Source organism: Neltuma alba, unplaced genomic scaffold, assembly GCF_004799145.2.
Source record: "Neltuma alba isolate B1F8T4 unplaced genomic scaffold, ASM479914v2 tig00010740_pilon, whole genome shotgun sequence".
Classification (NCBI taxonomy): Eukaryota; Viridiplantae; Streptophyta; class Magnoliopsida; order Fabales; family Fabaceae; genus Neltuma; species Neltuma alba.
This window is the reverse complement of record NW_021635567.1, coordinates 502,045-526,462: the sequence shown is the minus strand read 5'-3', so window position 1 is coordinate 526,462 and position 24,418 is coordinate 502,045. Positions and strand designations below refer to the sequence as shown.

Here is a 24,418-nt window from a genome sequence, read left to right as displayed (position 1 = left end):
TTTTTTATATTTCGTTATTCAAAAACTTTACTTCTTTATATATATATATATATTATGTAATGCTTCAAAACTTATTCATAAATTTATAAATTCAACAGAAAGAAATCTATAAGGACTAAAATCAAACTATATACTTACAAAAATTTGAATCATAAACTTTCAAGGCTATTTATAAGTCATTAGTCTTCAAGATTTTATACAGTAGATATATATTTTTTAAAGATCATTTGTGTCACTTAATATTTAAATTATAAGCCTTTGGGGCTTTAAAAATATCATAAGTTATTGTTTTCATGTCATTCAATAACATAAGTATAGTGGCTGCTAGCTATTTAGTAATGGAAAATTATGATATTAAATTGAATGTCAAGAATATATGAGAATAAGACAAGAATAAAATTTAAATTCTAAATTAATTAAATGTAAAATATTAAATGTATTATGAAATAAGGAGAAAAAGTAAACTCTAGTACCAACACATTACACATCATTCACTATATAGTCATTAGTTTTCTGAGTTACATTATTTATAATTCTAATTTTTGTAATTTTTCTTTTATAAACAAATTATATAATGATCTTCTTCATAATCAAAACTATATGATTTCAGGCCATTTAATTAAAAAAAAAAAGGAATCAAAGATACATGGTGTCTAGCTATTTAATTTAAAAATAAAAAAATTAAAGATATATGACTTCTGGCCATAAGATAGAAATTTAAAATTATATGGTTTCTAGCCATTTAATAAAATAACAAAAAATCAAAGATATATGACTTTTGGCCATAAGATAGAAAACCAAAGTTATATGGTTACGAGCTATTTAATAAGATATAGAAAAATTAAATATATATGGCTTCTAATCATAAAATAGAAAATTCAAATTATATGACTTTTAGCCATTTAATAAGATAACAAAAAAAAAATCAAATACATATGACTTCTGGCAATAAGACAGAAAACCAAAATTATATAGTTGCTAGCCATTTAATAAAAAAAAAAATAAAATATATATATGTGTGTGTGGCTTCTGGCCATATAAAGAAAAATTAAATATATATATGTGGCTTCTGGCCATAAAATAGAAAATCTAAATTATATGGCTTCTAGCCATTTAATAAGAAAAAAAACTCAAATATATATGGCTTCTGGCCATAAAATGAAAAACCACACCTAAATGACTTTTAGTTATTTAGTAAGATAAAATATAGAATATATATGACTTCAAGCCAATTAATAAAATAGAGAATTAAATATATGTATGGCTTCTAGCCATAAGATAAAAAGTCAAAATTGTATGGCTTCTGGCCATAATATAGAAAATCAAAATCATATGGCTTCTACCCATTTAATTTAAAAAGAATGGAGAATCAGAGTTATATAGCTTCTGGCCATTTAATCTCAATGAGATGAAAAATTAAAATTATATGGCTCCTAGTCATTTAATTTTAAACGGTAACTTTTTAAGGATACTGCTACTATCTATTGAAACTTTGGGTTCCATCGAAATATTGACATTAAGTCAATGAGGAGTAGAGGGGGGAATCCTCTCATCACAATTACTTCGGAAGGTATACCATCCATATCAAAATTAAATTGTAGCGCTAAAATGTAAAGTGAAATCTCCAATTAGAGCCATAGAACCCAATGTATAAAACAATAACAAAAGATCTTTTCAATTCCATATAATGGCTCAGATTACGAATACTTCGAAACACCATATATATACAATGTTTGAGATATTTTCATTTGAATAGAGTAAACGATACTTTAGGAAAAAAATCATAGAGGTGATACTCTAAAGTTATGCCAAGGACCAAAAGTATATCATATGTACGTTGGTTAGAAATTCGTGCTGATAATGTGTTATAAATAAAAAAGAAATAGAGAAGAATAATAGCAAAGAAGAGAGGATCAACAAGAGAGAGTATTTCTCATTCCATTTATATATGATCTCTATTTATAAGCACAGTTTTATATCTTTGATAGAATCTACAGATTACATAATAGTATGAGATAATTGTGAGATATAGAGATAATGGGAGATATTGTAGATTATAAGAGATATAGGAGATAATAGGAGATATATGGACATCCACAAAGATATTATTATATTCATAACAGAAATAACATATTCATTATAACTTAAACTTCTTATAATCAATTATATAGACATATGTATTTCCCTTATACTTCACAACTTGTTTTGTTTATCTTTCCTTGTTGACTTGAAGAATCCATTTTTAGGCTCCAAATTACAAAATCCCAGCATCTCCCCCAATTTCCCTCATAGGTCGAGACATATATATTCATTTTGTAATCAATTTGATTATTCTCAATCACATGTAGTCTCCACTCTAAACCTGGAAATTTTTGCAGATTTTCGAAAGCTACCTCCTTTCAAGAAAATTCCACATTTTCTTTAACCAATGAACATTTAAACACTCCTACACATTAGTCTCAAGATGGCTGAACCAAACTTCCTTTTGTCATAGATTCAATTTCAATATTTTGCTTCTAAATTCCATATTCCAGCCTCCTTGTTTCCATCACAACATGGATAAGTATTTAGGTATTCTCCTTTTTCCCCCTCGTGCTTCACGTGGTTATACTTTCAAAGGTTACACACACATATATATGACACTTATACTACACAAGCTTCTAAGCAAATTATCGTACGTTAGTCTTTTCGGATATTTCCCCCACACTTCCAGCTTCATATACATCATTCTATTCACTATTTTAATGTCCAAAATCTTGATTTAGTCTTCCCAAATCAGTATTCAAATTCTACACTAATTTCAGCAACCTTGCTAATCTGTAAAATTTTTCAGATTTCAATATCTATCTTCACACTTTAATCAATTTTGGACAGCAACCCATGCTTCCAAAAATATTCTTTTATGTCTACACTGAGGTTTAATCATCTCTCTTCCCCTCCCATGTTTCACGCCACATTCATAAGCAAATCTGGAAAATTTTCCAGATTCCAACACACTCTCAAACCAGTCACCGAAATCACAGAAAAGAAAGAGCAAACCGTCTTATATATATGTATACCACATCGATCATCTTCTTCACACCACAGAATCCAACGCTACAAACCAGAACAGGGCAGAAATATTGAGTTCGAAAACATCACATACAGAACCCAACAATACAGGGAGCACCGTACTTACTTGATCAAGCCTCTATCTACACTTTAGTACCTTTATTCCATTTAGATACTGATTCCCCCCCCCCCCCATAACCCAGAATTTTAATCTGTCATTTTCTGTTCTAAAGTGCAATGGATGAGAGAAAGAAGAGTAGAAGGATGTTCACAAGGCTCACCTTGATTTCCGTCCTTGCCTGTACCAATTGCCTCCTCCGATTCCCTTTCCCCTTCTCGATCTCTCTCGAACTCTCTCAGCTCTCTCTCTCTGATTTCACTTCGAGCAACAGAGGAAAAATGCAAAGAAGGTGGTGGGCAGATTAAATGGATGAGAGATGTGAGATGACCATTACGCCCTTTCCTCTTCATTTTCCTTCAATTCGATCCTTTTCTATGTCTCTAAGAAAATAAAATGTTTCCAAAAATTAATCATTAAATTTTATATGAATTCTCTCCCTCCAATAGCTTCTTTAACCCATAAAATAATTTCTCTAAAAATCTTGGGTAAAAAATTAATCCCTAACTATTTTTCTTGAATTTCTAAAGAAAATAGGTCCTAAATTCCTGAAATTAACTTTATAATTATTTAGACTCTATTTAAACAGTTTTAATCTCTATAATTTCTCTAAATTTCCCTCTCAATCATGCTTTACTTAAATCTATAAAATTTGAGATATTACACAATTGCCCGTTACACAACCCAAAGAAACATGTGTATATATATATAGTGTGCTATTACTATACTCACAGTACTAACTATCGTTTGATGCAATAATTTACGCTACTTTTTTTCGTGCAAACCTCCAGTTACTGTGCAACTTCAACTAGCGGAGTAGGATTTATTTTTTTTCCTTCTCCTTTCGCCTTTTTTTCTTTCAACCCTGAATTCTTTCTGTCAACGGTAGTATTGGAAATTAACTTAATCATCTCAAGATGTCGTTCTAGTGGCAGGTAGATTGGTAGGTACATACATATGGGGTAATGCATGCAATAATAATGCGCATTTTATATCAAAATTTGTATATTATATCAGAAAGACGACACATTTTGACAAGATTCCTTGAGCCCCACTGGCAAGCCACTTGCTTTCAACATGACAGCCGCTTAAGATGCTCCTTTCCTCTCGTACTAAACCCCTGAGTTGTCTTGTAGCTAGACAGATCAGCGTTCTCTTCACTTGCTATTATTATATACTACGTGCGTTACTTAATTAATATAAGAGTTACTAGAAAATCTAATTTACTATTAGATATAAGACCCCAATCTATTTTATCTCTTATATTTATTTATTTTTTTTAAAATATCTCATATAGTAGTTGTGTATGTTAAATATTTCACAATAAGGTGATTCCAATACATGTGACTAATAAGAGTATTCTAGGATTAGCAGTAACAATTTATTATAGATAATTAACCTAATAAATTTTTTTTCATCTTTACAAATTAGTTATCTAATTTTTATGTTAAAGACTAAAGGTAGTATTATCCCAAGAACCTTAGGAGTCAGGACTTGTTGCAAGCTGAAACCCTCCAACAATTTCCTTTTCTCTCAAACATAGGCAATCTAGCTCACTATCTTCAGTTCTTCACTTCATCATCTGGCTGTTTGATTTCTTTGTAACTATGGCGGCAGAAAAATGGGAATCAGAATTGGATTGGTTTGAAGTTTAGCTCTACTCCAATACCAAGGTTTCTGGAACTAAAGGAGGCTAATTCAAGCAATCCTCTAACACATCTTACTATTATACATACACTAAAATATTAGAGACATTTTCGGAACTGCTTTTGTCCAATACAAACCCTTAAGGATCAAAAACTTCAAAACACAAAATTTATTCTCAGGTTACTATTTATTTTTGGGTCCATATTTATTGATACTTATCCTTTTTCTTAACAGTTCGACAAGTTATAAGAAACCTTCCATAAGAGCAAATTGAACATGACCAGTCAGCGAAGAATTCAGAGCTAAATAACACGTATGATGCAAAAATCCATTATACGTTATGTATAAACCAAAAAAAAAAAAAAAAAGCCATCATACATTATAACACACAATAAGAGTCTTTCCATAGAGAAGAAACCCAAATATCAAAATATTAAGAAAAGCTGGACACTGTAACGTAGAAAGTTTTACTCGAACCTTGTCTTTGGTAGACGAGATCATATGGTGAATGGCCCACGTAACACTCATGGATCTAAAATTTGAAGCCATGTTTGCCCAGCTTCTCCTGACTGATAAGGTTAAGACGCTCAATCATGTCAGATGTAAGGAAATTCTTCGAATCTCCAACTTCTCCTCGTCTAAAGTAAGTTTTAGTCTCTATTCCGGTCCACACTTTTCCGTTCTTATTGACTTCCAAATTGCTCAAATTCTCAAAACTGCAAAGCTTCAATATATTTTCCACAAAGTTGTTGTTCTCTTCATCCTCAGAGAAACCAGACCCTATAAACTCTGCTAGGTCCTTCAAAACCTTAAATGGCTCACCCTTCAACTCCTCAAAGCTCAAAAACATTGTCTTCTCTGGCCTCTCTAAGCTCTCCTTGTAGTATCCCAAAATATGATCCCAAAATGGCCCAAAACCTATCTTCCCCTGACAAAATTTATCGAACGAATCCTCAATCCCAATCAACCCTCGACTTTCTGGTCTTAACTTGTTCGCAAAGTGCCACATCGACACAAATTGGTCCTTCGGGTTTCTACATAAATATACAATCTTACACCTTGCTTGCTTCACAGACTCTGGTAGTAAATCATACGGCAGATGGGTTGCAAAGAGCCTTGGTGATGGGAAAGAGCTCAAGTCAGGCATGGTGGTTTGTAAGTACAAGACAGTCTCTAAGAAGGGTACAAGATCATGAGGATTAGTAGTGAGGAGAGGGTGAAGGTGGCATGTTTGGGTCGGGTCTAATTGTGGGTTCGGATCGTGGGTCTTGCGGTTGAGAATGGTGAAAACAAGGGCTTTGAGCCATGTGGTACCGGCTTTTGGTGAAGTTACAAGGATGATGTCGGAGTCATGAGCTTGAAAGTACTTTTGACAATTTAGGGTTCCTTGCAGTTGGTTTGTGGTGAGCCAGAAACCATCGTATTGATGGATCCATTTGTTAATCCAACCCGATTCAGTGGGCAACATAGCAATAAGGTCCTTGCACTCTGGGGATAGGTCATCATCTTCGTGGAGGTACTTGGGATGAACAGGAAGATGAGAGGGTTGAGACTTTTCTGCTGCCATGGTTATGTTATGTAGTTGCATATAGATGAAGGAAATGGCAGAAACCGAGGCATTTATCACTCTAGAGCGACTATAATTAATAGGGAGAGGTTTAATTCCAATGGAAAAAAAAAACCGAACCAGCCGGTTCAACCAGAAAATCGGTGAATCGGCCCCATTCCGGTCTGGTTTGAAGAATGAACCAGCTTCGAATCAAACCGGAATGAACCGTAAAAAACCAAAAAAAAAAAGGCAAAACCATTGGGTTGGATGGGTTACCGGTTTTCTTTTCCTCCCCTTCTTCTTCTTTCACTACAAAAAAAAAAATGCTTTTAGCAACGGAATTTTTTATTTAGCGACGAAATTTGTTCCGTCGCTAATTCGTCACTAATTCTTGACAGAAATTTTCATCGCAAATTAGCGACGGAAAAATTTTGTCGCTAACCCGAATTTTTAAAAAATAAAATAAAATGCCACGTGGCTCCTCTACCAATTACCACGTCATCACTGTCGCTGCCACCTCATCTCTGCCTGCAACGTGTGCACCATGTGTTGCCACCACATAATTCCCTCCTCAAAGTGACTTCTCCATGTCTTGAACCTAGGACCTCCTCTGTGCGCGCGTGCGGCTTTACCAATTGAGCTGCAATGAACCTGTTGACTTATTATGTAAAATTAAATATATATAATATTATTTTACACAAACAATTATATATACATATATATTATTAAAAACTAAAAATATACTATATGATAATTTTAATCATAACTATTTTAATGAAAAAAATAATTTTTAAATATTTGTTTTACTATTTTTTATAATGTTTTATTTTTTAAAAAAATATTTTTAATATAATTTTAATTTCTAACGACACTAATTTTGAATTTTAAATCATAAATAATTTTTTATAAATAATTTTTAAATTTATTTTTTTAATTAACATTGATAAGATATACAATTTAATTATATATGTATTATATTACATTACATTATATTATCTATATGTGTTTTATATATTTGAAGAAAATCATTTACAATTAGTCAAAAAATCTTGTTATTCAAAAAATAACTATTATAATAAAATATAATAAATTATTCTATATAAAAAATTAAATGATTTGAATAGATTATGATAAACAGTATTCTCCTACTTGTATATATATCCAATGTAATTTATTTTCTTAAAATTCTTTGTATATACTATTTGTTTTTGTATTGAAGACTAAAATCAATCTATATCATGAGTATTAATTATATCGTGATTAAATTTTATTGTTTAATGATTGAAATTCAAAATTCACTTCAATATTAGTTTGCATTCATATAAATTTATTTTTTGGTTTTGAATTTCTATCATATATTATATATTTCAATATATTTTACATATAATAAAATTATTTTTTTCTTAAATCAGTTTGTATAAGAAAGTCATTAATATTCTTATTATATATTTTTTTAATTATTATTAATAATCAAGAGGAATTTATTTTAACAAAATATAAACAAGTTTTCTAAGAAATTGTCTTTCTATTTTCAGTATATACATAATGATGACATGAATGATGACGATATCTTCATTAACACTAACTCCACAAATATATCAATTTATTTTATAATTAAAAATGTTGTTAAATCATTATATTCTTAATTGTTATTATATAAATTTTTGTAAGATTATAATTTAAAATAACAAAATTTAAAATTAGTGACGGATTAGTGACGGAATTGCGACGAAATAGAATTAGCAACAAAATTAGTGATAAAAACTTCTGTGACAAGCAATTTAGTGACGGAATTAGCGACAGAAATTTCTGACCAAAAAAATTCTGTCGCTAAATATTTATGGACGGATTTTCTGACAGATTAGTGACAGAATTTAGTGACGGATATAAATTCCGTCGCTAATCCGTAGCTAATATTAGTGACGGAAAAATTCCGTCGCTAATCTGTCGAAACAATTAGCGATGGAATTTCTGTCGCAATTCCGTCAGAAATTAGCGACGGAATTTGTTTCCCAATTAGCGACAGAATCTCTCTCTCACGTGAATTTCCGTCACAAATTCTGTCACCAATTAGCTGTTTTTTTGTAGTGTTTACTTTTACTATCTCACCGTTCACTAGAAAGGACATGAACATGGTTGAGAGAAGTGGTAGAAGCAAAAAAATCATGGAAAGAAAGATCCATTTGGAAGCCTCTTGTGTGCCGTTCCAAACCTGTGCTTGTGGAAGAATGGAAGGCAAGGAGGAGGATAAATAGCAGAGTATAATGGATGTGCAAAAAAAAAAAAAAGGTCACTGTTTATCTTCTCTGTCCGAGAAAGAAAGAAAAATAAAGAAGGAGGAATGACTTTCAGGGTTTAAATGAGAAAGAGAAGAACTAAAATGCTTCAACTTTCAAGAAGTACCCGGCCGCTCAAGAGGAGAGAGGAAGGAAAAGCCAAAAAGGTCACCTTGTGTCACGTGAGAGAGAGAAGGAAGAAATAAAGTGTAAACTATAAAATAATAAAGAAAAGAGAATTGTATTGGGCCATGTGCGGAAATAAGGTAAAAAAAGATGGAGAAAATAAAAGGAAATGAAAATAAGAATAAAAATTGTATACATAAATATTTTGTAATTAAATTAAATTATTTTAATTATTACTGGTTTAACCCGTTTAAATCTGATGTAACCTATTGACCTTTAACCCACTATCTTGACTGGTTTAGTGTCCGGTCCAGTTTTTTGTTTTTTTTTAATTCAAAATCACGGGCCATCTCTATGTCACTCTATGAACATGGCGGGGCCAAGACTAGGAGGTGATCTGACAGTTGGTGAATGTTTGTGGGTCACATAGAAAAGAAATATTTTATTGAAGTATTTTATCATTTAGTGATTCAAAAGTTCGTCTTTTTTCTTCTGATTCAAAGGCGTGGAGTGTGGACCACATGCCTTTTGTTTTATTTTTCAAAAGTTTGTCTTTTTTCTTCTGATTCAAAGGCGTGGAGTGTGGACCACATGCCTTTTGTTTTATTTTCTTACTTTGCTTTTTTCTTAATTATCTTATTATAATAATTTCTTTAGATTTTGAAATGAAAATTGGGATTTTTAGGCTTAATTCCTACTACAATGGAAAAATTTCTCAAAAGGAAAAAGCAATATCAGAATAACAATTTTCTAAAGCAGCTCATGAATGTAGAGATAAAACATTGGAGCCATCTGTCAAAAAGGAAAGTCATGCCCGTTTGATGCAATGGAAGAGTTTTTATGAAACTAGAAGTGAAATTAGAAGTGAAAATAGGATTAAATGTTTGTTTGGTATGCCCATGGAAGTGGGATATTATTTTTAATTGATATGTCTATTTATAATGTGAAAGGACCTATATGCCCTTTGACTAAAAAAATCCACCACCATCTCACACAGCACACCACCACATTCCGCCCACCAAGGGGGGAAAAAAAGGAACAGCCATAATCCTCCATTTTTGCACAAATATCAGCCATCTACGCTCAATAATTACCCAAACAAACGGGAAAAAAAGATTGAGAAGCAAGCAGACCGAAACAAGAAGAGAAATAGTGGTATTATTGAGATCTAAAGTGCATCAACCAGATCTACAGGTAAGGTAGCAGATGGGAAAATAATAGAACTAGAAAGATATTATTCAGATCGAAAAGCAAAGGTAGAGGAAGATAGATAAGTTGATGGCAACAATCCAGATCTGGAATGAATCAACTGGATTTGAAAAAGCTTTCTAAGCTAGCTACACCGGGCTTTTGTGGTTTATAGCCATGCTTATAACTGCAAGGCACGAGTTCGAGAGCTGGGCATCCACAAAAAAAAAGGCTATCTATAGTAAGCTTGGTTTGATAAGGCCAAGAATTTCTAGTTATCATCCAAATGATAGAGATGATGAAATGAGAAGATACAATTTGCAAAAGGGCCCTTGTGAACAAGAAGAGATTATAATTGTCTACAAACACAATTGGAAATACCTTTCGTACATTTCACTTAACTGGTATTCAAAATATGGCAATTGATTAGTATACAGTCAAAAGGAAATTGTTTCTTATCGAGTAAGATGGCATAAGTTTCATCTGACAGTGCATTTTTTAAATTCGGAAGAATCAGTAAGCTTTCTATAAAGTTTGTGGAGTCCAAGAAGCATATTGTATATCTTGTGACAACAATATAATGCTTTTAAAGAAAGAAATTTTTGATAGTATTGAAAATGAAAAATACCAAAATATGAAAACTCGTACGAAAACTCAGCAATGCTGTTATCAAAGAGAAGCTGGGAAAACATGGCTTGAACTTAATTTTGGTTCTATGCGATCTATCCTTGAACACATTCAATCTACTCAGAATGACAAGGTTCAAGAGTTCTTTTTTTATATTATTTTTTGGTATACTCAAAGTATCCTCAAACTAGTTTGGGCTCAAGACTAATTTTTGTCAGGTCAGAAATGTTAAGATTAAAGCTCTCCTAATAAATGCATTTTCTGGGTTTCGAACTTGCCTTCTCTTCCTTATGAGGTAAGACCGCTTACTATCTCAACCAATAGCTTGTAAGTTTTTTAATTATTATTTTATATTGCCGTATTAATTATGACTGTTCTCAAAACAATATAATGGTATTCTGCAGGGTGCGTGCATTATTCGGAATAAAAATTATTAGGCAATGCATATATTAGAAGAACCAGCCCGAGATTATGATCAACCGATCAGTGGAAATGGTATCAACTGAAGAAAGAAAAGTGAGTCGCGCGAAGTGTATGGATATAAATATAACATTCCCCAAGTGATGTGAATGAGAAGTGGATAATAAGGAACTGAACAAATGTGGAAGTGAAAAATTGCTAAAAGACTGTTGAAGGAATTGGTAGATTACTAAATGCAGAAATATATGTTATTTCTCATGCCAACCTGCAACAGATGAGTTATCATTTCATCAATATATCTGTTTCCTATATCACTACGCTACATCAATATACTATATATATCTCCGGTCCTTAGCATAAAACTTAATTTGATATTTAATTTGATCTTAAATATAAGACCCCAATCTACTTTATTTCTCATATTTATCCATTTTTTCCAAGGTAATCCTTGTAATAGTTGTATTTATATATGTAAAAGTCTTGTCAAATAATAGTTTTAACTACTATACATGATTAGCAAGGGTATTTTAGGAAAGAAAGTACCAATTTATTATAAATGACTAACTTAACTAATTTTCTTAATCTACTTAAGTTAGTCAACTAGCTTTTATGCTAAAGACCAGAGGTAGTATATATATGTATGTATAATATGTACGAAATATTAAATATAAATAAGAAATGCGTACCAGGGCGGATCCATGTCCTGATTCGGGTTATTTCTTAGGAGCTCTATGAGTTGATTTACCAATGCTCACACAGAGTTTAGACTATTAGAGCCTAAACTTGAGTGGCACAGCAGAGCATCACACAAGAGAGAATATTAGAGAGAGAGAGAGGAGAGAGTAGGAAAACTCAACTATTAAGGTGAGTTGAACTAATGGATGAGGCCTCTATTTATAGCTTTGGCTAGGGGTATTTTGGAAAGGAAAAATATCCACTAAGTCTATTAGTTTGAATTTGAATTCGAATATTTGAATATTCAAATATCTCTTAACTAATAAGATTATGAATTTGAATTTAAATCCAGAATCAACCTTAATTAATTCTCTCTATATATATTTTTAATATATATTTAATCTATACAATATAAATTGATTTAACTTATATTGTAAGTTCTTAACTGATTGGATTTGAATCAAGATATTTGACCGAGTCAAAATATCATAATCTTGCTTGGATATTTGATTGGAATATTCTCTTAATATCCAGTCAAATAGTCTAGGGCTTATGTATCATCTTATGAAGCTTTTCTTCAATGTTGTTATGTGGGGCCTAGCCTTGTTCTTGCCTGCCCATGTATGTCTCTTTGAAACTAAATTGCTGCAATCACAGATGGTGTGAAAGTGGAAGAGTTTGGACCACTTATGAAGTCTCAAGTTCAGGTTTGTATAACCGCAGAAAACGTCACTGAGTATTATCATAATTAGATCTGATAATGCTTGAATTTGATCCATTAGTACTGAATATCACATACCTATATCAAAGAGAAATTGAACTCAAAAACTGGTAGTACTCTTTTGTTTGTGTACAAAAAGAACTGAGTAGTAAAACTAATTCACATAAATTAAAAAAAATTAGTTACATTATTTATTTGTAAAAAATATATATTGGTTTACTTAGAATACTATTTGTTTTGATTATTTACATCGAACAAGTGTGTGTAAATCTATGAGGATAGTTTGGAATAAAATAATAAATATGGAAGACAAATTACTAATACGGGAAAAAAAAGACTTTTTACATTGGAGTAGTTGTACTATTAACCAATTTCTTGCATTTTGAACAAATTTTTCTTAAATTTATACATTCTTCGATGGGCCTGTGCATATTTTGGATATAATACGCTAATCAAATCAGGAAAATGTGCAGTATATTTTTGGTTGCAAGACATTACATAATTGTGCATATCGTGTTCATGTTTCTAGTTAGTTTAAAATGTTACTGATGTGATTCCTTTGTAGCACTATTCTAATATGTGTATCAACATTATCTACTGAATTAACCTTGTAATAGGAAGAACCTGGAATTGAGAAGAGGCCATAAGGGAACCAATTTCAGTAAAGAGAAGGAGAACAGAAGATTACCTATAGGCAGTGTCCCTGCATTAAATTAATAAAGTAGAAAATATAATAAAGGTTAAGGTAAAAATTTGTTCAAAAGGTTTTCATTAAGGAACATTGGATATCCAAATTTTTTTTAGGAGCAAATTTGTTTTAAAAGTTTAAAATCTTAGCAATATTACCCCGTGCCATTAAAAATGTTATTTTAACAATCAACGTTAGTTTTTTTTATGGTGGGGAGCAATATTGCTAATATTTTAAACTTTTTGAGTCAATTTACTTTTAAAAAAAAAAACTTTTGAACACCCAAAGCTCCTGAATGAAAACTTCTGGGACAAATTTACACCATAATCTTATAATAAATACTTGACACCTCAAGTTAAAATCTCATTGGAAATATAATAATAAATATTTTTCATTTCTGTCAAGGGTGGTGTGGGAAAATAACTTAATCATCTCAAAATGTCATCCTTGTGGCTGATAGATAATTAGATAGATTGCTACATGTGATGTGGGGTAATGGAGGCAATAATACAGGGCATTTTAGATTAGACTTTACATTAAATTAGGGGCAATGCCTTTTGATGGTTGCCAGCAATATAATTGTTTAACCACCATAATGCAATCTTGGTTCCTTCCCCTAACCAATGGTCATCAAGATATCATGATTTTGAAAAGAAGATTAAAAAAAAAAATCTCGTCTCAATAATTGTGACCCAAGTCAAAAAACATAAAAGTTGAAAAAAGTGTTTTGTTTTCTTACAGCTTTATTCTCTTGTTCACTGAGAACTACCATTTCTTGGCACATTGTACGTGGGAGCAGTCTCTATCTTCTACCTTTCCCCTACTCTAGAAGAGGTGTCGAATCTTATAAACCCCATAATATTTGTGAAACTCCTCTAATATGAGACTCATAATGTACAATGTACCTTCCAAGAGTCGACATCCTCAGTGGTTCCACTCTACGACACTTCACTCCATTTCTCCTCCTGTTAGAACCCTCTACAGGTAGTCCTCTCTAATTAGTGATAATTATTACTTGTATAATTAAATAGGTGCATATTTTGAAATATATTTAGTAAAATCTATGGATAATTTATATCTATTTAATTATCCCTTATTGATTTTCTTTCTTAAATCAATTATAGGATAAAGAGAAGATTTTTCACAAAATCTATTCATATATATCTTTCTTTTCTGAGAAGATATTAAAATTATGAGAGGGAAAACTAACGCAAAGGAAAAAAAAATAAAAGAAAGGGAGCAGCAATAGCAAATATAATATATATATATATATATATATATATATATAAGATAGATGCAAAGGCGTGAAGTCTATGGATTAAAGGAGCAAATCAATTATGATATTGATTCCAGTGCTTAATATAAGAGTTAGTTGACCAACTTGAGTAGATTAAAAAAATTAGTTGAGCTAGTTATTTCTAATAAATATGTGTTGTCTTTTCTAAAATATCCTTGTTAATCAAGTGTACTCACTAGAACTACCATTATTACAAGAACTATCTTGAGAAAAAAAGGATAAATATGAGAAACAAAATAGATTAAGATCTTGCATTTAGGACAAAAATAAAAATCAAATGAACTCTTATATTAAGAATTAGAGATAGTATGCTATGCTGGATAGAAAGAGAGATCTAGAGAGAGAGAGACTGGAAGCTCCAGCGCATGGCACAATGAAAAAATATATAAATAGGGAGAGATCATGACAGCAGGAACGGACTGGAGATAGAGAACAAGAAGTGGCCCTCTAGGTTGCCTTCAATATTGAATTTTTTATCTTTATTTTTAATTCTTTTTAACCAATCAATCATAATCCAGCTTGCTTAATTTAATTAAAAATAGGAATTTTAATGCCTAAATTATACTTTGTTTGATTCTATGTGAGAACGATACTCTATACTCACTCTTTGTTATTTCATTGACACATGCACTTATGTTATTTACAATTTGTGTGCATCAGTTGGCCAACTCTCAATGAAAACACTAATATGATGAGCATAAGCCTAATACCAAAAGATTAGCATATTAGGAGAAAAAACTTCTTTAGCATATCAACCTGATAACACCTATTGAACTCCTTAGTGTCAGGGTCCATTGACCCCCCGTGAGTTCGGTATATGTGCTTTCCAGGATTGTGTATAGACGCGTTAAAGGCTTTTATTATAAAAACTCTCTCTCATGGCTCGAGTAGTTAGAGATAGCTATATTAGTTGTGCTGACAACCAACGTTAAAAAAAGGCATCACGTAATTAAATATTGAAGAATTCATCATCAAGAAGATATGAATCTTCAACGACAAATCATTTAGCCTAACATTATGTCAAATTACAAATAAAAAATAATAAGGAAAATAAAAATGTTAGGAAACAGATGATCCAATACATGAAAACAATTATTAATGGATAAAGACAATGATTAGTGGTGACTGCTTCTAGTTGGTAACAGCTGTGAATAATTAAGAAGAGGATCTAGAGTTTTTTAAATTTTCTATGTTTAGGCTTCTTTACCGCACTAAAATCAGTCTCAATCGGATTTCTCATGTTTTAATTTAGAATAACCAAACACACAATTGAATTAACAAACATAAAATGATAAAAACCATCATCCACTAATCCATAATCAAGTTATAATGATCCGAACTAAGGGAATTTAGCTATATATATATATTAAACATTCTCATGAACGAAGTACAGAGCAAACCATTCACAAAAATGATATAAAAAAGAGAGAGGAAATTAGTAATGGGTGCCAATTTTTCCATGTTTGCCACTGACTTCCACATCTCCAAAGCAATCCTTCTCCATTTGAGCCTCCAAACCACCCTCAAGTTCCAGAATTAGTAATGTGAAAACTCTCGACTTATATGGAAGAAAAATCTCAAAATTTATTTCCCCCCATAACTGTTGTGGCACCCTTAACTCTAATGTCATAGTATCCAGAAAGCCTGACATGACTTGACTTTGAACTCCATGAACTCTACTTCCGTAGCTACTAGGCATCTTAGATCAAACTTCGTATATTCTAATACATCATAAAATGGAATTCATGTAAGCACAAGTTGTCTTTGTAGCGGTTGTGGCTAAAAAATTTCAGTCACGACGAAAAAAATCGTCACTAAAAGACATTTTTAACGACGACTTTTATAAGTTTTGACAGAGATGTTTGTTGTCACTAAAAGTGATATTGAAGAAAAAATAGGTCTCACTGCCAGCCGCCACATCATCATCAAATAGCTGCCATGTCATTGCCACATCACCACTCTCGTGTCACGTCATTGTCACATTGCCACCTCACCGTCCCATTATTGCTCAAATATTTCTGGCTTAAATGCACTTTCTTCAAGGTTTGAACTCATGACCACCTCTTTTTGTATTTAGTCTTTTTGATTGTTGAGCTAGATTGAATTTATTAATTATTACATATTATTAAATTATACTTTCAGCAGCGGCAACTTTCATCATTGAAAGTCTATCCTTCAAGGGTGACTAGTTATAGTCATCATTGAAAGTATGTCTTTCAGCAGTGACAGCCTTTGTTGCTACAAGTTGTCACTGAAAGAGACTTTCAGCAATAACTTTTTGAAAGTCACTACTACAAAAAATACATATAATGACGCAAATTAACGGTGGTTATAAAGAAAAACGTCATGAAAAAAAAAGTGGTGGCATTTTTGAAATTAATCTGAGTGATGATTCACTTTTCATAGCGGTTATTAAGATATTAATAGTGGTTATACTTTACAACTCCCGGGTAAAGATCTTTCCATGGCTGTTATCTTAATAACCACTGTGGAAAGTTTTAAATTTAACCTTGTTGCGCGTTTTCGTTTTCATAGTTTCAAAGTTTCATAGCTACGGAGCACTGTGGTCTCCCTTTGTCCCACCACCCAAACTAAATTTCTGGCAAATTCTCACTATTTTTCACCGTGTTTGGTCCTCCATTCACCGCGTCGTTGCTTTCAACCATCTTTTGCTGTTCATACTCGCCTCTCTCATGTTTTACTCGTCTCTCACTGAGTGAGTTTCCTCTTCATTCATTCTTTTCCTCTCTTTTTTGGTGTCTTGGATGTTTTGATGATAGAAATATGTTATATACCAAATGGGTTGGTTGGTTTTACATTTTAGATATTTTGCATTGTTTATTTTGAATATCTTATGTGCTTGAGGCGTTGGTTGGTGACATTTGGAGTTAGAAAACTGTAATTACTTCCTATACATAGCATTAGAAACATGTTTAAATGTTCAAAGTTGACTACTTCTTAAGTTTGTAATTTTTTAAATAACTTTTTGATATTTTATCTCAAATTTTTGCCAAATTTTTATATAAAACTTTGAGAATTTACCAATAAATAATCTGTTAAGTATTTTGGCTATTTTTTTTTATGTTATAAACTTTGATTGATGATAAAGTGTTGTTTAAAATTTCATAGCAAATGGTTCTCATTTTGGATTTAGAAGTTTTAGCTTTAAGAGAGTGTCTTTTATGTTTGGAGAGTTGGTTGGTGATATTTGGAATTAGAAAATTGCAATTACTTCCTATACACGGCTTTAGAAATATGATTAAATCTTCAAAGTTGATTAGTTGTTAAATTTGTAATTTTTTAATAATTTTTTGACATTTTATTTGAATTTCTGTCAATGTTTTTGTAATAAACTTTGAGAATTTACCAATAGATAATCTGTTAAATGTTTTGACCTTTTTTTTGTTGTTGTTATGAACTTTGATTGATGATAAAGTGTTGTTTAAAATTTTATGACAAATGGATATCATTTGTGTTCCCTTTTTGGATTCAGAAGTTTTAGCTTTAAGAATATTTATTCATTGAATTGGTTTGAAATTGTTGCTTTTGTTTTGCTAGTTATAGTTGTTCAAATTTATCTTCTATTTTGTTTCTTATATTATTGGTTAGTTGATTGATTGATTTGTCCATTGTTTAAATAATTTGAGTTTCATTATATTAAGTGTTAGTCAATTTTGTAATTAAGTGTAGTCAATTTTAATTTATTGACTAACACTTATTATTTGAATATTTGAATTAAGCAGTTAGAATTGAGTTTGATAGTGTTAGTGGCAGCTTCACCCAAGAAAGGGGTGAATTGGGTGATATATAAAAATTTAACTAAATAAATTAATTTAAAAGATAAAACAGTGGAGATGAGTTTGGAAGATTTCATCGAAGAATGAAGACACAGAGTTTATATTGGTTCGATCTCAACCACTCGACCTACATCCAGTCCTCAGAGTGTCTCTGAGATTTCAACTAAATCCCCAAGATTGAACAGGCTCTTGGTGCCTCAGTATAGTAATTGAGTCCCTGAATCACTCCCCCTTACTACTTGTAAGGTTACAATCTCCTCAAGAGTCCACACTCTTGAGTTACTCTCAAAATTCAGTAAAGAGATATAACAAACTCTCTCACAGAGTATATAAGTAATAAACACTAAAGTTTAGTAAAACAGAGTATTGAATGCAATAGTAGATTTTAGCAAATGGTAGTTTGTGTATTCAATTCCTCATTTAATACTCTTCATGCCTTTCATAGTTGGAGTATTTTAGTTATCTGTTAGACTAAAGAGCTTCTAGCCATTGAAAGATAACTTGCATGTGTTCAGCAATTACAACGGTTGTTTGCCATTAATGTTTCTGACAGAGTAGGTTAAGGCTATAAATAACCGTTGTGTTTTGTAATTTGCAGAAGTCTCTTAGCACAAGTAATCTTCTTCTTCAAGCAAATAGAAATGCGTAACAGAAGAAGTGATGATTCTTGACATTGAAACATCAATTGTTAAGCATAGTATCATTCATCAGATATTCAATAAGAAAGATGAATTTACTTGATCGAAGCCTTGATCGATAACTCTTTGATCGATCATATTATCAATTAATTTCAAGAGAAGTAGACTTAACTGATGCATGCATTTATCGAGTTAATTACAGATCATTCAATGATAGAGTAAGTGATCGATAAATGGTGAAATATAACTAAAGTGATTTTATAAATGCAAATACTTCTAAGTTCAGTACACACTTATTTTCTCCAAATTTGTATGCCTTTGTATCTTTTCAAAAGAGAATTATATGATTAAAGAAGGCTGAGAAAAGCTTGAAGATAAAATGAAAACATGTTTTATGAAAGATCATTGTGAAGAACTGTATTGATGCATTGATTGATCAGATGATCAAAAATTGCTTAATCAAACAATTCATCAATAAATTCAAGTATAGAGTAAAACAACTTTCAAGCTCAAAGATTTGACACTTGATCGATAAAGGTTTGATCAAACAAGTGATCGAAAACATAGTTCAAGTAGACTTTGATAGTTATGCACAAAGATAAGTTTATGATCGATTAAATGATCGATTAATAATTAATCGATTAAGTGATCAATTAATGACTGTGAAAAGCTTGTTTTAGAAAATACCAGAGTAAGTCTTTGATCGAATAAGTGATAGGAAAAATTCTTGAGTAAATGATGCAGAAGGATGTGATGATGATCGATCAGTTGCTCGATAAAAGGATGATCGATTACATGATCGATCATTGATTGTGTAAACTTTGTTTTGAAATCAAAAGAGAACAATTTGATGGAACACATTATCGATTAACTAGGACTGATTTGACCAACAATGTTCAAACAAGTTATCGATAAACTAATAATCGATAAAGTGATGGATAATATATAAATTATTTAACACAGTTATTAAGTCAAGAAAACTTCACTAGTTATCAGAGTCATTATCAATTACCTCTTTATCGATCAAGTAATCGATAAACCTTTTGTTATGGGATAGAGGAAGTTGAACCTTGTTCTAACAGCTTATCGATCAATCAATTATCGATTAAATGATCAATAATTTTCTGCAAATCTTACACTTAAATAATTCTATTAGTGATCAAATACTTGATTGATTATCCTGTTTTCACAGTGAACTATTATAATAGCAAGGCATCACATAACAATTATCTAACACATGTTTGATTAACTATTGGTCGAACACTTGATCGATTAACTTAACAATTATATAGAGAAACTAAAAACTAACTTTGTTATCATCAAAACCTTTAAATCTAACAGATAGTAAAACTATGCTCATTGACTCTATAGAATAATGGATCATAGTTGGATGAAAACTAAAAAAATTAGCAAAAACTATGAGGATGGGGTTGAAAGGTTTCTTGAGTTTGCTCAGAAAAATGTCCTGGTAAAAGAGATACTTGTATTGTTGTCCTTGTGTCAAATGCTTAAACAATGTTTGGCAGAGCATTCCTGAGATAAGAGAGCATTTTATCTGTGATGGGATAAATTTGAGGTATATAAATTGGGTATCGCATCTCAAAATTAGAAAGACTATATTGTCTGGAAAGGAGAAGGTTGTGAATAATGACTTTGGTAATAGAATTTCAAATATCTTGTGTGACATAAGGTCCGAGTCCTTTGCATAGTTCTCTCCCATATGTAAAAGCTTGTGTAGTAATGTAGAGACACCTTTGTACCCAAGGTGTAAAGATGACTAGACAAGGTTGACAATCGTGTTGAAGTTGATGAACTTGAAGGCAATAAATGGTTGGACCAATGCTAGTTTCATGGAATTGCTTCAACTGTTGAGTGATATTCTTCCAAAAGGGAATTCACTTCTAAAAAGGAATGCATGAGGCAAAGAAAATTTTTGTCTAATTGGTTTGAAATATAAGAAGATACATATGTGCCCTAATAACTGCATATTGTTCAGAAATGAGTATGAAGGGTTAAATAAGTGCCCTAAATGTGGCACTTCAAGATACAAAGTGAAGAACGATGGTGGTGATTATGATAGAATGACCAAAGGTCCTACTTTGAAGGTATGGTGGTATCTTTTAATAATATCATGGTTTAAGCATTTATTTGCTAATGTCATAGAAGCAAAGAACTTGAGATGGCATTCTAATAAGAAAATATGTGATGGAAAAACTTCATCACTCCATAGATTCTCCTCAATGTAAAGCAATAGATCAAAAATTTTCTCAATTCAGTAGTGAGCCAAGAAACCTTCAACTAGGGCTCTGCACACAGTGCTTGGTCGGTTCTTCTGGTAATTTATAACTTGCCTCCTTGGTTATGTATGAAAAGAAAGTATATCATGTTATCTTTGATTATCTCAGGGCTAAAACAGCTGGGAAACAATATTGATGTGTATTTGGCACCTTTGATTAAGGACTTGAAGAAATTATGGGAGGAAGTTGTTAATATATTTGATATATATAAACAAGAGACCTTTAATTTACGTGCCATAATCTTCACCATGATAATTGACTTTTTGGTATATGAAAATTGTTAGGATACAATGTTAAGGGGCATAAAACATATCTGATATGCGAAGAATGTACTTACTACATGCAACTCAAACATGGAAGGAAGACAATCTACCTTGATCACAAAAGGTTTCTTAGTCGCCACTACCCTTATCGTAGGTTGAAGAAGGTATTTAACAGCTGACAATATCAAATGGCTTTAATACCATTAAATAGAGAAGATGTTTATCAACGGGTGGAGGGAGTTAATGTGATCTTATTAAAAAGAAGAAGAAGACTGCCAATGAGAGAAATATATGGAAGCAAAAATCTATCTTCTTTGATCTTTTATATTGGCGGAGTCTTGATGCGAAGTATAATCTAGATGTGATGCATGTGCAGAAAAGCGTGTGTGAGAGCCTTGTTCATGCACTTTTACACATAAGTAGAAAGACTAAGGATGGAATTAATGCAAGATGAGACTTAGTCAAAATTGAAATAAGAAAATACCTCCACCCACAAGAAAGAGAGGGTAAGAGGGTTTATTTGCATCCAACTGCGCACATATTATCAAAGGAAGAGAAAACGAGTTTTTGTGATTTTTTGAATGATATTAAGGTGCCATAAGATTATTCTTCTAATTTAAGGAAGCTTGGTTCAATACAAGATTTGAAAATAATAGGGATGAAGTCTCATGATTTGCATGTGTTAATACAACAATTATTTCTAATTGCTATTCGAGGCATTATGAAAAATGATGTGAGAAGCACTACCATGAAACTTTATATGTTTTTCAAAGCCATTTGCAGCAAAGTCATTGATTCTACTGAGTTAGACAAATTAAAAAATGAAGGTCATGTGATCATCTCCTAATTGGAAATGTACTTTTCTCCGTCATTTTTTTAACATTATGGTCCATTTGATAGCTTACCTTGTGTGAGAGATAAGACTTTGTGGCCCTATATGTTTAAGGTGGATATATTCATTTAAGAGATACATGAAAATTCTAAAAAGGTACTTTAAGAATTCTTATTGGCCTGAACATCAATGTTGAGAGATATGCAGCTGAGGTGGCCGTTGATTTTTGTAATGTATATCTTTGTAGGATAAAAGTAGTTAAACTTCCTCAATCTTGACATGATCAAGGGAGAAGTAAGGGAACACTGGGTGTCATAATGAGTTCTATGTCTCATGAAGTAGTAATGTAGATACATCTATATATTTTAAACAACACAGATGAAGTTTTGTTTCACTTGGATGCTCACAAGAATATGCTAAAGAACATGAATCCAAGAAAGAATAATATGCAACTAGCTAATAAGCATATAACAAGTCATTTGCAAAGTGGTTCAAGCAAGAAGTGTTAAAGGATGTCAATCCTTCTGAGATAATACAAAAGGCTGGCTGCAGGACCTTGTTTTGAGGTTGTCTGTTGGGTTAGATATGACATAAATGGTTATTCATTTTATATAAAAGCCTAAGATGATAAGAGTACTATGCAGAATAATGGGATGATGGTAGTAGTCGAAACTATGTATTTTGCTGGCTCAAAAGATAAAAACCCAACGTTGACATTTATGTCCTATTATGGAGTAATAAAAGAGATATGGGAGGTTAGTTATACCAAGTTTAAAGTTCTCATCTTCAAATGTAAGTGGGTTAATAGTAATGTTGTGCAAGTAGACAAGAATTTGGATTTGTTTTGGTTGATCTTGAGAGAGTTAGATATAGAGATGAGCCATTTATTTCAGTAAGTTAAGCGAAACAAGTGTTTTATGTCACCGATATAGCAAGGAAAAAATTGTCTATCATGCTCCAAGGTAAGAGGCAAGCAGTTAGTGGAGATGACCGTAACTTAAAGTTCAATCTCAATGAAACCCTGCCTTTCACAGCTACTCGACCTAAAACAACTGAATTAGATTTGGTAAATGACGACTATGCTGTTAGGGATAATTATTGCAAAAGAATTTGGGAGGATAATTATTGTAAAGCCTAAATAAATTATTTGATGTTTCTTATTAAATTTATTTGATATTTATCATTTATTATCTTTCTATTATTTATTCATAGTGTGATATTTCTTATTAAATTTACTTGATGTTTCTTATTCTTACACTTGTTGGCTGTTTTTTGAATAGGAAGTGGACAGATCTGGTTAGTAAGGTTCTCGTAATGATTGCTCCTTTATTACCAAGAAAAGGGGTAGTGGGCCGACCAGTATGCAGAAGTTAGCTTTGCGTGATGATACCACATAATTCACGAGGATAACAATACAATTTGATGATGATTTAAAGGGAATAGGTCCTGAAAGGACTCAATTTAATAGTTATGTGGGTTATCTAGCACGTAGTAAGATTAGGATTGATATTCCTAATTAGAGGATGATAGACGAAAATGCGAAGAACAAGCTTTGGCATGATATTTTGGTATATTATGAATTCTTTCCTGTATTTGTTTCAATTATAATTGATTATTTACTTCTAACTTTATTATATTTTATTGCATCTCGTATTTGATATTCCTACAACAGAGGAGATGAAACATTGTGTATTAAAGCAACTTGATGAACGGTAGAGAGATTTTCAATCCATGCTTGTAAGGGAGTATCGCCGTGAAAATAGAAAGGGTAAGCAACCCAAGAATCGATACTCTTTTATTGGTGACGAGACATAGGAGAGGTTTGTCAAGCAATGGAAAGACCCTGTATTTCAGGTTTGGTTTCTTCAAACTTAGTTATTAATGAATTTATATCTTATTTAACTAAACTAATTTTATTGAATTTGTTTCATTATCATAGGCACCAAGTAGGAAAAATAAGCAAATATCTGAGCTAAATGTATACCCACATACCATGTCTCGTGGAGGGTACAGTGGGTTGGAAAGAAGTATGATGGAGGAGTGGTTGCAGTCTACACAAATGGCTGCTGCTTTAGACCTTGTTAGAGTCATTCCACTCATCCAGTGTCCTTCTCACGAAGAAAAATAGAAGGCGACAAGGGTTAAAAAGGGTCAATATGTCACTCCAGAGACTGTTGTTGTTGTTAAGAGGATTGTAAGTAATATCGA

General features: G+C 31.8%; 1 protein-coding gene across 1 annotated transcript; it reads right to left on the bottom strand.

Annotated features, from left to right (window-relative positions):
• Positions 1-5,179: 5,179 nt before the first annotated feature.
• Positions 5,180-6,633, bottom strand: LOC114758661 (cytosolic sulfotransferase 12-like). Its single transcript, XM_028947731.1, has one exon. The coding sequence runs from the start codon at positions 6,402-6,404 to the stop codon at positions 5,349-5,351; it is 1,056 nt and encodes a 351-aa protein (XP_028803564.1). The 5' UTR covers positions 6,405-6,633; the 3' UTR covers positions 5,180-5,348.
• Between the last annotated feature and the right edge of the window lie 17,785 nt (positions 6,634-24,418).